General features: G+C 42.1%; 1 protein-coding gene and 1 long non-coding RNA gene across 3 annotated transcripts in view; one reads left to right on the top strand and one right to left on the bottom strand.

Moving 5' to 3' along the window:
• Window positions 1–2,715, top strand: part of LOC117349201 — a 33,737-nt gene extending 31,022 nt beyond the window's left edge. For both annotated transcript variants that reach the window (XR_004537124.1, XR_004537125.1), the window contains one exon: window positions 2,445–2,715. This is a non-coding gene — a long non-coding RNA (uncharacterized LOC117349201). The remainder of the gene's footprint in view (window positions 1–2,444) is intronic.
• The window catches only part of MECP2 (methyl-CpG binding protein 2), a 124,468-nt gene continuing 107,155 nt past the window's right edge, over window positions 787–18,099 (bottom strand). Inside the window, exon 3 of the mRNA XM_033922355.1 lies at window positions 787–11,055. Within this exon, the coding sequence (XP_033778246.1) occupies window positions 10,035–11,055 (1,021 nt within the window). The 3' untranslated portion in view covers window positions 787–10,034. The remainder of the gene's footprint in view (window positions 11,056–18,099) is intronic.

Raw genomic sequence — 18,099 nt, 5'->3', positions numbered from 1 at the left:
AAAGTATATTTTCTATAAGTCATGTTATAATTGAACACTCAACATCATCGCCAATTACAAAGCTTCTAGACATTACCTTTTATAAAATATCTCCTGCGTTACTTGAGAATGTTTTTTAATTGCAACACTTTGTGTATTTCAGTATTCCTGCCTTTTCAATGAGAACACTGCTGCTCACTCATACTGTGGCAGCCTAAATTGAACATATTAGCCCATTTTTAAAGTTTATTTGGCTTCTTGTGGCTTACTGCATAAACCCCCTCTTTTACTAACTGACGCTAACCAATTTAGCACATGCTAAATGCTAACACGTTCATAGAATATAATGTACGCGTTAGCATTTAGTGCACGCTAAATCAGCTAGCGCGCTTTAGTAAAGGATCCTAAAGTTCAAGTTATTGTTGATTGTGTTCAAAATATTACATTATTATGTTCTTTTGCATTTGGAAACTTTATTGCAGCCATATTTGGTCAATAGACCATGTTTAAAATTGAACTGCAGTGTTCTCATACTTTGTTAGTAGCAGCACCTTCCGAATGTTCTATCTTTTGAAATGAGAGCTATTTTAGACAACTGTTTCATAAATAGGTAAAAGGCATATTTAGCTAATTTGCTTTTAATCGGGTTTTGATTGTTGCATTGTTTAATATCACTGTATAATTGTTTTACAGTATGTATTATAACTAATGCTTGAAGGTTGTGCATTGCTTAGAACCATTGATAGGGAGGGTATAAATATTTAATAAAGAATCATTCCACAATGAGGACAAAATTTCATCTTACAATGAAAGTCCAACAGACCTTTATGTTTTGTTAAGTTACAGAAAGGTTTATAGATAAATTTCTAACAAAGCACAGGATACAGTTACTTACCAATAAAAGATGCAAATTTGGAAATGCATGCTGAGCACTTTTAAACTTTTACAGGGCAAAAAAGGAAAAATGTACAAAAATAAAAGTGCGTGCGCTGTATGTCTTAAAATATATATTAAAAAAAGATTAAAAAGATATCCTGTCCATTTAATACAAACGAGAGACAATAAAAGGACTTTTTTGTAAATTTATAAGGCAAACTTCTTTTATATAATAAATAGGTTACAGGGATTTCTTTAACGTATACATTTACATTCAGACAGTTACTGAAATGATACAAATTCTCTTTAATAAATTGCTTTTTTAATATATCAGTGCTTTATTCAGTCGTTTTGGCTGTACACAAAGAACCTTTTGACACTACAAAAGAGAAATCAATTTTTTTGTGTGTTTTCTTTGCCAAACTTCCTTGTTAAAGTAATTGTCCCAAACCACAAATGATAAACATGGTACGGAAGGAAAGCCGGGGAGAGTGTTATTTTCAGTAACCTTTTCCAAAAAAAAAAAATAAAATAAACATCAAAACCTAAAGCCTCAATTAAGGCAAAACCTTTCAAAGTCATGTTTAACATAAATCATTAAAAATGAAGGAGAAACAACTGGGGGGGGGGTGTCAAAAATGTATGCACTGGAATAAATCTCAAATGAGACTGCACTCTTCAATATCTATTTATTTATTTGATGTGCAACACCATTGGGGTTTGGGGGGAGAACAGGAATTGCATTATTTGTGAGGCTTAGCAATAGGGCAGCTTTGAATATGCTCCTCTACTTTTGCTGTTCATTCTGGTGAAGGCTCAGGATTGTAGGTATTTAAGTGGAGAAACTAACAATCTAGATTTTTTTTTTTTTTTTTTTTAAATCTAGACTACACATATTGAATATTATTTCAAAGTACAGTATTAGAGATACATAACACTCCCCCATCTCACTTAAAGATGTGATGAAGTCATTATTTTTTCAAAGTCTCTTTAAAGTAGCTTCCTTTGCTCCATCTCTAGGAGCAATGAAAAATCTTCAAATACCTCAAAGTACACACAACAGCAGCTCTCACACTGGTTCCCATTCCAATGTGATGCAACAACTAAGGTAACATCAGTGGTACACCGCATGGATCAATTCAGATCAGTTCTATAACTGATGGCCTAACAATGGCTGCAGACAGAGAAAGGGATTGAAAATAGTCCATTTTCAACAAGATCATTTAAGAATTAATGCTTGATTTGTAGTCTGGTACCAGTTTCTGCTGGTCCAGCTGATTCAAATCTCATTTACTCCTTTTCATGCATGACCTTATTATAGTCCTCCTTTTTTTAGGGGACATCAAATTGCATTCATACATTTTGGGATAAAAGTAGAATTGGTTTGCCTGCCTTATAGCCATGGAGGCAGCAAGCAACCCTACTGATGTGGTGTGACTATTTGGGACAGTGTTTGTCATAAAATTTAAATGACAAGAAAGATAAAATCTGCCTACAGCTTGTTTATTGCTATAACAGTGACTGATACTGTAATGACAAGCTCAATGGTGAAACTGAAAGGTAATTCCTATGTGTGTTTTGTTTTTTAGTTCATTAGCTCCAAGAGTGACACAGCCCAAAGAAAACAAAAATCCAGACTTTTCTATTGGTTCATACTGGAAATCACAAACCCATCATGCATATAAGAACTGGATAGTTGCATGAGAGATGCGACTGCTACCACTTCAACAGCAGCTCCTATTTAACAGAGCAGCAAATGCATTTGGAACAATCACTTTTAACAATTCTCTTTTATTGTTATAGATGTTTTCATGATACGAACAGCAGGTAAAACACTTATGAGTAATTTTTTTTACGTTTCTTGCTTTTTGTGATTATTTTTTAATCCACTGAAAACTGCACGACAAATAGAAAAAACCTCAACAACCACAGTTAAAAGAGACTAAGTAAAAAAAAAAAAAAAAACCCCAAAACAAAACATGGATGACAGAAGTCAACATAAAACCTACCAAAAATATAATTTAAAATAAAGGCAATAAAAAGAAGAAGAAAAATCCCAACACGTAGGAGTGACACATGTATAACACAGCAGAACTGTACAGAGAAAGCACTCGGCATACATTTACATAACAGTCCTTGATATATTTGGTCATATGGTGATCACTATGGTTTTGTCTCAAAGTTGGTTGCTTGTAGCTGTCATTATTGACGGAAGCAGAGGAAGACAGTCCTCAGTGCCAAGTGATGGAAGTGGCTTGGAGGACCAGTGCCAATTTCCTCCCTCCTTTGCACAATTTCTTTAATATTAATGATTTTTCTAGTGATGAGCTTGAAATATATATCCTGTATCAATACAAAAATCTGGAAAAGATTTTACCTGCTTCCTCAGGCCATCAGCACTAGTTCTTTTGCTACTATATTAGTAGAAGATAGTGGATGCTATGGATAGGCACACTGGATGGGCCATTTGTCCTTTATCTGCCTTCATGTTTCTATACCAAATAAGACCACATATAAGTGACAAACCTGTCCCAGACCTAGCTAGACAATGTTGCTAACTGAATCTTTCATTAAATTATTTTTATTTTCAAATGGTACAATTGCAACCTAACAAGTTTATGTTCTTTATCTCTACAGGCTGAGTCACTCATGCCAGAATTTGAACCATAGATTTAACTTAAATGTCATAAAACTGAGGATATACACAGAAAAGAAGCACAGTGGCCTGAAGAACAGGGACCAAATTGCTTTTTACTGGTTGACCCAACATGACTTGTTTTGATAAGAAGCCTGCATCAGGGGTCTTTTTGATTAATCTTACCAAAACATGGGCCGAGTCAATAAAAAGCAATTTTAGTCTCCATTCTTAAGGTCAGCATGCTTATTTTCTGTGTGTAAGCTGGTTCGTTCAGCACTTGATGTTATCCCTTTCTCCTTATTATCTTGGATTAAACAAAGGATAGACAGGTGAACTTGTTATAACTGTGCTGCAGTCTCACTACCAGTTGTTTGCACTTTGTGGGCACAGAATGGGTAGAGAAAAAGATGGAAAGAAAGTAGCTGGAGGCACAAGACCTGCAAGATAAGATGGAAAGAAAACTAATCCAAGAAACTGTTAAAAGTTAATTATTCATCTTGGAAATGCTATCTAACCAATTCAGAGCACTTATTATTGGGGGGGAAAAAAAATATATATATATCTTTAAAAATTCATATTGTCATGCTTTTATTTAAAATAGATATGACCTTTTACTTAAATCGGTGCCTTTTTTTTTTTTAAGGCTCCTTTCTTGAGCCATCTTTGGGGCATTCCTGCTTTAATCATCTTTATAGGATGCCTATACAAAATTTTGAGGAACAGCAGCACAATAGTGCACCATCCTCTCCATTTCCCTCCCCCTCTTGTCTATTTTACATGAATTTAAAATGGTAGTAGAAGTAGATTACTCACTCTAGATTAACAAGTTGAATCAAAAGTGATTATGTTAACAGCACTTTAATTACCAAGTGAATGTAGGTTATGTCATTTAACCTACTTTTCTGAAGGAATTCTTTCTGCTGATCCGGTCCTTAAATTTCCACAACACATGTACTACTTGCAGTTCTTGTTTCTTCCACTGACAGTAAGAAATACATGTGCCACAGCACACTTCATAGTGACAGCTGAAAGCTGATAGACATGTCAAGAATCATTCATCTCTTTTAGAAAATACAAGAGATAGGAAGAGTAGGATTAAATCAACATGCTGTATATAGAGCATACGAAGGGGGCTTTACCCTTCCTTTATATTAATAAAAGGTCTGTCCTTACTCTACCTTTTCCATCACTTAGCACTTGGGAACACCTTCCATAAGTATATTACCTATATAGACCAGAAGCACTGAAGATTGAAGACCACAGATTGGCTTGGACAAAGAAGCAGACTGGCAGGCAGATTTATTATTTTTATTTTTTTGTACTTTTATTTTTATTTATTTTTATTGTTTTTCTTTTCCCTTGTCCTAAGCTAAGATGAAAGGAAGGGAGGTGTTTATTAGGAGCATTGTAACTGTAAGTAACAGGTAAAAATCCTAATGGGCTGTCAGAGTTAGAACTAAATTTTATAATGTAATATACATAGGTTTTTAACAGCAACAACAAAAAACAACCAAAAAGACTTGCTAGTTGGTGTGTTAAAAGGGACAAAACGCACAAAAAAATAATATAATAAAATAAATTCTTCTATTAACTGCTGGCTAAAATAGACTGCATTCACATGACAAGGAAACACTGGAGGAGTAAGAAACAAATGGAAAACTAAGGCAGAACAGATTAGCCTCTTAGTTCTTCGTACCATATTGAGAAGGGGAGGCCTCACATACACAAAGATTAGCTTTTAATAGAAAACTCCCCATCAAATATATATACTTGTGTGTGTCATAAAAATCATTTCTCCTTCCCCAAATTAACAACGTGAACATATTGTTGGAAGAAATGGCATGGGAAATAAAGGATCACAGTCTGTGTCCAAAAATAAAAGTAGGCATGTTAATAACCTTGTACCCAACTGGTCTAAACCTGGATTATAAGGACAAGCCAGGAAATATGAGGATGTTTCAAGCTCTGGACTCCAGACAGGTGTCAAGGATTGTGCTTTCTCGGGCACGATATATACATTTCTTTGAAGCCTTGCTTGCTAAAAAGTAAATGTCATTGAATAATTAAATAGTAGGGCAGAAGTAAAAAACAAAACAAAACCCAACTACACCATCCCTAAGTAATCACAAGAGGTTGTTACAGATCAGAGTATTAACTGGAGGAAGACTGAAATATTAAAAACAACAAAAATAACAGCAACAACACCAACAAAAAAACAAAAACCTCACCTAAATCTTTAATACAGCATGAACAGCTATAACTCTTCCCCCAAAATTAATGCCCATCATACCCCATTTTCCTAAAGAGAACAGACTGTTCCCTTCAATCTATTGCTGCTTGGCAAAAATATAGGACCCTTTTACAAAGCCTTAGTAGCAAATCCTGGTGCAGCAAATGCAATGCAGCCCATAGGAAATGAATGGGCTGCACTGTATTTGCTGTGTGGACTCACTACTGCAGCTTTCTAAAAGTGGCCCATAGTTTTATAAAAGATAAATCCTTATAATGGTAAGTGGTATCTGAGAAATTGTGCATAAAAACTAGAGTGATTTTCAACAGGGGTGTGCGTAGAGGAGGAATGAGGAAAAAATCCTAATAAACTGCTACATTCTTGAAATATTTACCAAATGGATAAAACTATTTTATTTACAAAAGGACAAACAATGCCCTGACCCAATTGAACTGTAAGAAATGCAATAGTTCTGATTTGCTGAGACCTTAAGGAACCACTAGCCCCTCAAGGTCAAGTTTGTGTAACATAGCACGTGTGGTCAAAAACAGACTTGTGCCATCACAGATTACAACCGAAGCCAAAAGCTGGGTGAAGGTGGAAAAGCAAGAGACAAACTGTAAACCAATTAGGTGGCTTATCATTTCTCTCTGCCCCCACCAAGTATCCTCATGCAAGTAAATCCTTCTTGGTATCCTCATCACACTAGCTTTTGCAAGAGGCTTATTCACAACCAAGAGCTGAAAAGGTTCATTCAACATACATTTTATCAGACTGATTTTTAAATCAACTTGTCCTTCCTTCTATTTAGTTAAAAAAATAAATCCTCATTTTGATGATTCTTTCTTAAAAGCAAAATAATAAATTTTTAATTAAAATTTCTGCTAGAAGTTAAATATTAATTACAGCAAAAAGCATACCAGAAGTAAGACCATGAATGAATTTGGTAAAGTGCAACAACAACAACAAAAATCCCTACAAAAGGAAAACCATTGGAATAACTTAAATGACTACCCTAAATTTTACTGTTGGAGGCAATGGACTTAAAGATCTTCATAGACTATTCTATAATCCATATTAACACCTGTGCTTACCTCTCAAGCACCCCATTAGCTGTAAGGCCATTAAACTGTGCTAGTTGGATTTTGTTTGTTTTTTGGTCTTGCTCCTAAGACTTCTTTCCTTTTCTTACCATCATATTTGATCAGTTATATCTTTATACTGTGGGTTTTGGTTGGGGTTTTTTTTTAGCCAAAATGCTGAGTGGAAACACCAAAGCCTACTGTGGAAGAGGGGGATCCATTCTTTCAGAAATTGAAATTTATCATATAAGCGCCTTCTAACCACCAGAAGATCTGGAAGGAAAAAGAACAACACTATGGCAACCACAGCTAAAAACTGCCTGAAGTAGGAGAAACACCAAGGAACTGAGAACTACAAATGGATTTAAGTTAATATCCACTGACAAACACCTAAAGTGACCTACAAATTAGAAGATGTAGGTTGTCAGCTTGCAAAAGCATCATTTATTACTTGTAACACAAAATGAAGAATGTGCAATTTAGTTTTAAAGGGAAAAACCATCAAAACATGTTTCCCCTGTTGCTGTTCTACTTGGAATATGCCTTTTTTATTTGCTAGTTATCTGGTAGCAAAAGTGTTTCTAGAATAATTTCCTATTTTCCCTGCAAATCACCATCTCAGTCTCTTTGCATTTCTAACACAAGGATCATTAGGTAAAACTGATGTTATAGTGCTATGGGGTGTTTGTGTGTACTGAACTTGTATTCTATTTTGTTCCACTGAGGAAACTTCCTGCAAGAAAAAGGGCCTGGATTCATGAGAACTATGGCAGTGGGGCCAGCTTAGGCTGGTGTCATGGACTGGAGCTTTTAAGATGAGAAACCTATAACTGAGGGCAAGCTCTGTGGAAGCCCAGACAAATCACTGTGTTGCAAGCTATGGTTCTTCTATAACAGATGTAGCAGTCCATTCTTTCCAAATTAACAAAGAACTATTTCCTGTTCTGGTAAAAAGTGAAAAAATATCATTAATGTACCATAAAGGTGGGGATAGGGAAAACCCCACCCATAGTTTCCCAAACTAATGCAATAGGAAATACTAAAGGGCAAGTTGAGTTACTGTGGAGATTTCAAAACTCCTCCCTCCATAGCTCTTTATAGGCTAATGGGACTTACCACAATGCAAAATGAGTTTAAATCACATAAAAATCAAGTAAATGCACTGTTAAGAAAAGGTTTTCCTTTCTTTCTGTCAAGCAAGCAAATATCAGCAATAAACTGGTTTTGCAGCTGACCAGATATAATCAATATCTAGAGCTATTTCCTATTGGAACTGGCTTTCTTGCATATGCTGACTCACTTTTTTCCTATGAAAGCAAAAGTGCACATTTGTAAATAAAAGACTACAGATTTCAATCCTGTCCACTGCCATACTTGGAAGGCTCACACTTTTTTCAAATACATTTTAACTGGTTGGTCAAAGCAGGGAGACAAGTTATAAGGGCAACTAGAACAGTTGCTATTGACACTGGAAGCCCAGACATTAGAGAAATCCACTGGCCAAAACAAGATCAACAAAAATAAACACAGTGCTATTTTGGTAATCAACAAAGCAACTTATTTCCCTGTCCCCCTTAAGCAATTTTCCTGCGAATTTAGCTTAGGAAAGGTAAACATTTATAGGTCAATGGTATCTCACTAAGAGGAAAAATGCTACAAGAGGGGTTTTATCATGATTGTTCACAGGTTTCTTCATCTTCCCATCTGCTCAAGTTTAATAGAGAGGTGCTGTACAGAAAAGGTTGTGGAACCAGCATAACAAGGGTGTATCACTACACCACCCTCCATTTCATACACACCTACACAGGGCAAGGAACCCTTACATACATATTGCTGCAAAGTGCTTATAAAATAAAAATTACATTAAAAAAAATTCTGTTCTGCCTCTGGATGTCATAGAAGGCCATAACCATGATGGAAATGGAGTAACAGGAAATCCTTATAAACCAAGAGTTTCAAAGCTTTACTGGAAGCTGGCACAGCCCATCTCATTCTCTACTCCCAACCACAAGCACAGGCCTTACAAGTATAGTCTCATGTCTCTTTCCTTCGTTGTCATCTCTAATAGTGCTGTTAATTTGGGACACTTAAAAATTAATAGTGCAAAAAACAAAAGGGTTATTCCTCTAACTAAGCTAGCTGCACTAGGAAAAGATATGGAAGAACAATTTGCTTCAATTTCTCCCTTCCCATCCTAAGAAATTAGTGGCACAACAGAAACTAGGCAGAGACAGCACTTTTCTGAACTGTTATAATTTGTCTTGTTTAGTCAAGCTCCTCTCCTCTCTTTCCTATCCATACAAGTCAAGGCAGGTAAGAGGAAGTCAGGACAGAGGTTAAGATTGTTAAGAACAGCATAGGCAACCTACACAAGCCTAAGACAATATTCACATAAAATGGGGTAGAGATAACAAACCATTAAGTGCCAGGACACAAGATTTGAGTCTCTTTCTCCTCTTTTGTATGTTATGCACACAAGAGAAAGGAAGCATGGGAAGGGTTAATGTCTCCCAACCGCTTTAGGTCCTATTACATTTTTATTTATTCATTTTCCTGCAACTCTCACTCTTAAATTAATTCACATACAGCATTCTTGGTCACATGGCACAGCTGGCATAATCCTTATACAACATAATGCTTTCAGCAAAAAAATCATCCTGGGTGACAGATTATCTTGTGCATGCATACACACACACACACACCTCCTTCTGTTATATTAGTTACTTCTGCAGCATATCCTTTTTTTGTCCTTTGATCCTACTTGAATCCAAAATACATACAATCAGAAGACATGACACTAGTGGCACTGACAATTTCAACCCCATTAAAGGCCAAAGAAAAGTTATGGAAGGGAGGAGGGGTGAGCTTGTAGATTTACCTCTGCCCCTTACCCTAAAACTAAGCAGAATACCGTATTATAATTGGGATGGAAGGCAAATGCAGCAAAAGCCTTGGTTGATGATGCATCTTTATTCTACAAAAAGGCAATGCTGCTTCTGAGCCCTGTTTGAAAATCTCCACATCCTAGACTGCCTATGCCCATCAGTATTAGAAAGCTCCATAGGGGCCCTCCAAAGCTTAGAAACTCTAAGTTAGTGAGGAGAAACATACATATATTTTCTTTCCATTGTAGTCAGTTACAGATACTGGGAAGCTTTGCCACAGCCCTACCCTCAGCAGCTGCCTTTAATTCTTTTCTTTTTGTTTCATGGTTTCTTTTATGTAAAAGTCAGCTCACTCTCTCAGTCACCGGTGTCCTGGTGTCCACGGGCTCCTCTCTGCCAGGCCTGGGCAGGGAAGAGGAAGAGGAAACAATGTCCTTTCTGTCTCCTTCTCCCCGATGCTTACACTTCTCTGGGGGTGACAGAGGAGGGCAGCCATCACTCCGCTTTTCACCTTCTGAATAGATACCACTTGAGTCCTGCAGTTGTGGTGGGCAGCTCCTGATGTCCTTAGAGCTCTCGGGCTCTGGTGAAGAATGGTGCAAAGGAAGGTGGTGGTGATGGCGGTGATGGTGGTGGTGATGATGGTGGTGCTCTTTCTTTTGGCTGGGACTCTTTCCTTTGGGGCTGCTCTCTCTGGCTTTGCAAACCGGGCTTTTGCCAGCCTTTTGTCCTTTGTTTCCCCCAATGCTACTACTCTTCTCAGTTGGGCTGACTGGGAGCTCAGGCTTTGTTACCTCCTTCACTTCCAGACTAACTGTCTCCCGGGTTTTTCGCTTCTTTATGGGGAGCACAGTCTCCAAGATGGGCTGGGATATGGAAGACTCTTTGATTGTTTTTTTCTTGGCTGCCTCAGTGGCAGCAGCAGTAACAGTAGCTGGTGCACTGGCCATAACTGGTTTGCGACCCCTCTTTTTAGGTTCAGCCTGTGGATCACTTTCTGCTTTCCTTTTGCGGCCAGGTCGCTTGATCACCTTCACAGATTCATCTTCTGTTTTGGTTGAGGAGAAGGGCATTTTAACAAGTAATTTTCCAGGGCTCTTCTCCACCACTCGTTTGACTTGTACTCCCTCTGAGGTGGCAGGCTTTGTCTTGATTTTCACACTGCCCTTAGGCCTTCCTCGCCCCCGGCCTGTGCCTGGCCCCTTAGTGGCTTTGGGCTTCTTGGGTTGCTTTTGTTCTCGACGGGAGGGGCTGCCCCGGCCAGTCACAGTGAAATCAAAATCATTGGGATCTAGTGTTGTGTCCCCTACCTTTTGAAAATGCGCCATGAGTTCTACTTTAGATCGAAAAGCTTTTCCTTGGGGGCTGCAGAAAAAAGAACAAACAAAATACATTAATTCAACTATTTGCAAAAAGAACTTTTTTAAAAACTTTTGATTTTCATGTTTAAATCTTTTTATTATATTTCAGAAAGATACAAACCAAAACTACATAGCAACACAGTACAGTTCGGATAATATACAACCTGTCCCGTCCAAACGGTTTTGATTTTACTATATCTACTTTTGTTTTTGGAATTTATACAGTGCACAAGTTAGACCACTGTACAGCAAGTTACACTACCATGTTGCCACTATAGTGGCTTAACTCTTCTTGTAAAACCATTATTTGCCATGCTTTATGATCATAGACAAAAAAAAAGAATACAGAACAATGAATTGTGAAAAATATTTAAAATCAAATCATACCACGTTAAACAATACAAAAGCAAACATAATATATCCTTAGAACATCCTTGCTTTATCTATGAATGAATAAAATCATCACACTGTGGTAACAAATGCACAAGGAATTATTTCATGGTGCCATATTGCTTAAAAAGAAATGCTTTTCATGTGAAAGTCACAGATTGAATAATAGTAAAAAATAAAAGGTATTCAGTATACGAGAGAAAGCAATGTTACTTACCGTAACAGTTGTTATCCAGGGACAGCAGGCAGCTATTCTCACTAGTAGGTGATGTCATCCGACAGAGCCCCGATACGGACGTCTCACAAGCATATTTTGTTTGAAGAAACTCAGAAGTTTCGAGATGCCCGCACCGCGCATGCGCCAGTGCCTTCCCGTCCGATGGTCCGGGCGTGTCTCCTCAGTTCAGGTAGCTAGCAGAGAAGCCAACCCAGGGGAGGTGGGTGGGACGTGAGAATAGCTGCCTGCTGTCCCTGGATAACAACTGTTACGGTAAGTAACATTGCTTTATCCCAGGACAAGCAGGCAGGTATTCTCACTAGTGGGTGACCTCCAAGCTAACCTCAATGGGATGGTGGGAGAGTTGGCAACTTAGGAGAATAAATTTTGTAACACTGTTTGGCCAAACTGTCCATCCCTTCTGGAGAAAGTATCCAGACAATAATGAGAGGTGAACGTATGAACCGAGGACCAAGTGGCAGCCTTACAAATCTCCTCAATCGGTGTCGATCTGAGGAAGGCTACAGAGGCTGCCATCGCTCTGACCTTGTGGGCTGTGACCTTACAGGGAAGGGGTAATCCAGCCTGGGCATAGCAGAAAGAGATACAAGCCGCCATCCAGTTGGAGATGGTGCGCTTCGATACAGGTCGTCCCAACTTGTTTGGATCAAAGGAGACGAAAAGTTGAGGAGCAGTTCTGTGTGGTTTGGAGCAATCTAGGTAGAAAGCCAAAGCACGTTTACAGTCCAGAGTATGAAGAGCTGATTCTCCAGGATGAGATTGAGGCTTTGGAAAAAACACTGGAAGTACAATAGATTGGTTGAGATGAAATTCAGAGACCACCTTAGGCAGGAATTTCAGATGAGTGCGAAGGACCACCTTGTCATGATGGAATACTGTGAAAGGTGGATCCGCCACTAAGGCCTGAAGCTCACTGACCCTGCGAGCAGACATGAGGGCCACTAGAAAAACCACTTTCCAAATGAGAAACTTTAGTGGAGCCTTGTTGAGAGGCTCAAAGGGCGGTTTCATAAGCTGAGAAAGGACAACATTGAGATCCCAAACCACTGGAGGAGGTTTGAGAGGAGGATTGACATGGAACAGTCCTTTCATAAATCTGGAAACCACAGGATGAGCAGAGAGAGGTTTCCCTTGGAGAGGCTGATGGAAAGCCGCAATAGCACTCAGGTGGACTCGTATAGATGTAGACTTGAGACCAGACTGAGACAGGTGTAGAAGATAATCCAACACAGAAGATAGGGAGGCTCTCTGAGGCTCCTTAGAATTGGAAACACACCATGAAGAAAATCTAGTCCATTTTTGGGAGTAGCATTGACGAGTAGCAGGCTTCCTGGAAGCCTCCAAGACATCCCTCACCGCCTGGGAAAACTGGTGAGGCGTTACGTTGAGAGGAACCAAGCTGTCAGGTGGAGAGACTGCAGGTTGGGATGAAGTAGAGATCCCTGATGCTGAGTAAGCAGTGAAGGAAACACTGGTAGAAGGAATGGCTCCCTGTTGCTGAGTTGAAGTAGAAGGGAGTACCAAGGTTGTCTGGGCCACCGAGGAGCTATTAGAATCATGGTGGCATGGTCGGACTTCAGCTTGACCAGAGTCTTTTGAATGAGAGGAAATGGAGGAAACGCATACAGAAAGCGATTCCCCCAATCCAGCAGAAAGGCATCTGCCTCGAGGCGATGAGGAGTGTAAATCCTGGAGCAAAACTGAGGCAGTTTGAAGTTGTGGGGAGCAGCAAAGAGGTCTATCTGAGGTGTCCCCCACTGTGCAAAGATCTGATGAAGGGGCCTGGAATGGAGTGTCCATTCGTGGGGCTGGAGTAGACGACTTAAGTTGTCTGCCAAGACATTGTCCTTCCCCTGAATGTAGACAGCTTTGAGGAAGGCGTTGTGGCAAACCGCCCAATCCCAGACTCTGAGAGCTTCCTGGCAGAGGGAGGCCGAGCCCGTGCCCCCCTGCTTGTTGACATAATACATGGCGACCTGGTTGTCTGTGCGAATGAGGACCACCATGTCATGAAGCAGATGTTGAAAAGCTTGAAGAGCATTGAAGATGGCTCTGAGTAGAGAATGACACGGGGAAAAATTCTGTCCCCGTCATTGCCCCGTCCCACCATCCTCTGCACCGCCCCGTCACCACCGTTCCCTTCACCGTCACCACCATCCCTTTCACTGCCCCGTCACCGCCACTGCCATCCCATTCACCGCCCCATGAAAGGACCCAGAGGTCGGTGGTAATAGCCTCCCAGCGATGAAAGAAATGATGGATGCGACCCCCGATGGGAAAAACAGGAGGATGCAGAACGAGGTCGGTTATGCTCCCTGGGAGAGAGTCAAAAAGGCTGAGTAGCCTTGGGGACAGCAGGAGGCTGAGGTTTCTGCTGAGCCTTCTGAGGAGGCTGCCTCTTCGCTGGTTGTCTCGCAGCTGGAGCCTGCCTTGGAGTGTAACGCCGCTGAAAGATCAAAAGCGGTCTAGCAGGTCGAGACTGTTGAGGCTTAGGTTTGGGCCTGAGGATGGATTGAAAAGACTTCTCATGGTCCGATAACTTCTTCGTTACAGTCTCGATGGACTCGTCAAATAAATCCGCTCCTGCACAAGGGACATTGGCCAGTCTGTCCTGGAGGTTTGGGTCCATGTCAATGGTCCGAAGCCACGCCAATCGACGCATAGCCACGGAACAGGCGGCCACCCGTGCCGAAAGCTCAAAGGCATCGTAAGAGGATTGCATCAACTGGAGACGTAGCTGGGACAGCGAGGCCACCACTTCCTCGAACTCGAACCGAGCCTGAGACTCAATGTAAGGCGTGAACTTCCGAAGCACCGGCAGGAAGAACTCCAAATAAGAAGCAAAGTGAAAAGTATAATTGAGAACTCGGGAAGCCATCATCGAGTTCTGGTATATCCTCCTCCCAAACTTATCCATTGTCCTGCCCTCGTGACCCGGGGGCACGGAGGCGTACACCTGGGATGGATGAGACCGCTTCAGGGAGGATTCGACCAGCAGGGATTGGTGAGAGAGTTGAGAGCCCTCGAACCCCTTGTGATGAACCGTGCTGTATCATGCATCTAACTTGCCCGGGATCGCAGGAATGGAATACGGTGTCTCAAAACATCTCATAAACGTTTGATCGAGCAGTTTATGCAGAGGCAGTCGAAGAGACTCCGCAGGAGGATTAGGTAAATGCATGGTGTCGAGGTACTCCTTGGAGTACCGAGAGCCGGTGTCCAAGGTAATGTCCAGGTCATCCGCCATCTGTCTGAGGAAAGAAGAAAAGGACAGTTGATCCGCCAGCAAAGGCCTCCTAGAAGGGCTGGATGAAGTCGAGGCCTCGGGGTCCAGAGAGACCTGGGATCGACAGGGAGAATAAGAGGTCGAGGGTTCCTCGTACTCCGGCTCCTGCGGAGGTGACATATCTGATGAAGAGTATCCCAGGCAAGGCAGTTTCTTCTGCGGGGAAACCTCAGAGTGGCGTGAGGAATGCCGTGAAGAATGTCTGGGCTGATGCCCTTCTCAGTGCCGGGAGGGGGATCGAGAAGGATGATGCTGAGCATGGTCACCCAACGCCTCTAGTGAGCAGATGGGACTGGATGCCGTGGATTCGACGCCTCACGCGAAGCAGTCCAGGCCTGGTAGGGAGTGCGGAAGAACTCTTCCTGCTTGCGATGCCCAGGGCTATGATTACCCGAAGAGGGATTCCAGCCCTCTTCGTGTGGAGGCGTGATGGGCTCCAAAGGTGGCATATCACTAAAGGAGGCCCGCCTCGAGGGACCGGCCACCACCCGCCGCTCCTCCTCGCCAAGTAGCGAGACCGACCAGCGAGGAGGAGGAGGAGGGGGCGGTCCACCCCCCGGAATCGGAACCGGGAGGTCACCCTGGATGGAGGCAATTAACTTGGGTCCCATGGTGTGCATGAGCTCGACAAACTGAGCTTCTAAAAGGGACCAAACGAAGCTGATATGGAGGGATCCGCACCGAAAGGGGGTCCTCCAGCACGGTCTTCGCACTCCTTCGTGGCCGAGTGCTTTTGCTTGGAAGCTTTCGGCACTTTAATGACCACGGGAGGAATGGTAGAAGGCGGTACCTGAGCCGAGGAGATAGAGGAAGGCACCGGCACCGAAGTTGGGGTCGAAACCGGGACAAACGAAGCCGGCTTTAGAAGACCCGGAGCAGTAGGAGCGGTGGCGGGCTTCGCACGGGCAGGCGAAGCGGCAGCCGAAGTCGAAGCTGAAGGTTCTGGAGCAGCTTCCATCTTGAACATCGACTCCCACAAAAAACAGCGACGCTTGAACGCACGCGCTGTGAGAGTGGAACAAGGCCGGCACGATTTCGGGAAATGTTCTGGACCAAGACACTGCAGGCAGCGTCGATGTGGGTCCATCAGCGAAATCGCGCGCTGGCACTTGCTACACTTTTTAAAACCGGTAATTGGCCGGGACATAGGCCGAAAAAGCTCCGTCGCGAGATCGAAGAAGCGGGGCCTGAGCCACGCGGCCGACCCGGCCGAATCGCCGGAAGAAATTTTTTTTTTGGGGGGGGGGGGGAAAGAATAAAACAAATAAAACACACGATTAAGAGTAAAAGAAACTCAAAAACGCGGCAAGTAGAAGGCAAAAAACAGGATTTCAGCCAGCGCAAAATCGAAGTAAAACTTCTCAGCTCCGCGGAAAGAAAAGAACTGAGGAGACACGCCTGGACCATCGGGCGGGAAGGCACTGGCGCATGCGCGGTGCGGGCATCTCGAAACTTCTGAGTTTCTTCAAGCAAAATATGCTTGTGAGACGTCCGTATCGGGGCTCTGTCGGATGACATCACCCACTAGTGAGAATACCTGCCTGCTTGTCCTGGGATAAAGCACAGTTACTTACCATACAGGTGTTATCCAGGACAGCAGGCAGCTATTTCTCAACATATGGGTGACGTCATCCACAGAGCCCGGATGCGGACAGCTTCGCTAGCAGACTTGCTTGAAGAACTTTAGAAAGTTCGCAATTGCTGCACCGCGCATGCGCGAGTGCCTTCCCGCCCGACGTAGGGCGTACATCTCCTCAGTTCAGATAGCTAGCAGAGAAGCCAACCAGGGGAGGTGGGTGGGTTGTGAGAATAGCTGCCTGCTGTCCCTGGATAACACCTGTTACGATAAGTAACTGTGCTTTGAGGAAACCAAGATGGCGTCAGGGACAGACGTGTCATGAGAGGCTCCCCTTCCAGCGGCGTTCTAAGCTTTTTCCCCGAGATTGACTTACCGGTTTTGCTTGAAGGAATGCCGAAGCGCAGGGGGAAACAGAGGAGCAATCTCCCGGCATCCTCGGCCTCATCGGCGACACGCCAGACAGCAATAACAGCTTTTGCTGTTCCCTTTGGTTTGGGCGAATCCGTGCTCCGAGGGGGGCAGACCTCGGAACTGGACAGTGACTTTTCGCTGAGCCCGCTGGGTCCTGCGATCCCTCCCCATCCCGGGACGATGTCGGGCAGTCCCGCGGATCAACGGGAGACGTCGGGGAGTGAATCCCCGCTGGAACCGATGATGCTGCCTTTGACCCCGGAGGTAATTCAAGCTATGCCGGGTCGCAAGCAAACGGCAGAGGGAGGAGGAGGCGTTCAGGGAGCAATGAGTGTGGGAAATGGAGTCCCTTCTCCACTTCAACCTCTGAAACCCCTGATTAAGCCTAAAGTGGTGGATATGGAGGCGATGTGGGGAGCCATGGAGAGCCTTCACCAGGTATGCTCCCAATTTATTTCCTCAACTCAACAAACTGCAATTCAAATTAAAAATTGTGAAGGGAAAATTCAACAACAAGCAACTAGAATGGATAATATTGAAAAGACAGTCTCTGAAATAAAACTTGTATCAAATTCTCAAATGAAAGAAAAAAACTTAATGATCAGGAAAATTGAAAACTTAGAAAATGCAAATAGGAATTTAAACCTGAGACTTTTAAATTTTCCTGTATCTAGAATATTATCACCGAGAGAACTTTTTCATTCTTTTTTGACTTCAGTTTTAAAATTTCCAGAGACAAATATGCCACCAATGCAAAAACTATATTATCTAAATATGGTTGAAGAGGATAAGGACAAGTCAATTGTTCATCCTGGAGAATTAGACCTCACTGGGATGTTAGAATCTTCACGGATTGAGATTTCAGCGAGAGCCACTTTGTTAGTAACTTTTGTTTTCTTACAAGATAAAGAAGCTCTTCTCCGCCTCTATTATAGAACTGAAAATGTTGAATTTTACAATCACAAAATTGCAATTTTTCCTGATGTTTCAAAGTGGACGCAGCTTAGACGGAAAAAATTTCTGACATTCCGTCAGTCAGTTTTGGCTTTGGGAGCTACCTTTCAACTTAGGTTTCCTTGTAAATGTTGTATTACCTATCAAACAAATAAGTATATTTTTTATGATCCAGAACAATTGCAATATT

The sequence above is a fragment of the Geotrypetes seraphini genome, chromosome 1 (assembly GCF_902459505.1).
Source record: "Geotrypetes seraphini chromosome 1, aGeoSer1.1, whole genome shotgun sequence".
NCBI classification, from domain to species: domain Eukaryota; kingdom Metazoa; phylum Chordata; class Amphibia; order Gymnophiona; family Dermophiidae; genus Geotrypetes; species Geotrypetes seraphini.
Note: the sequence above shows the minus strand (reverse complement) of the source record. Positions and strands in the feature narration are given on the sequence as shown.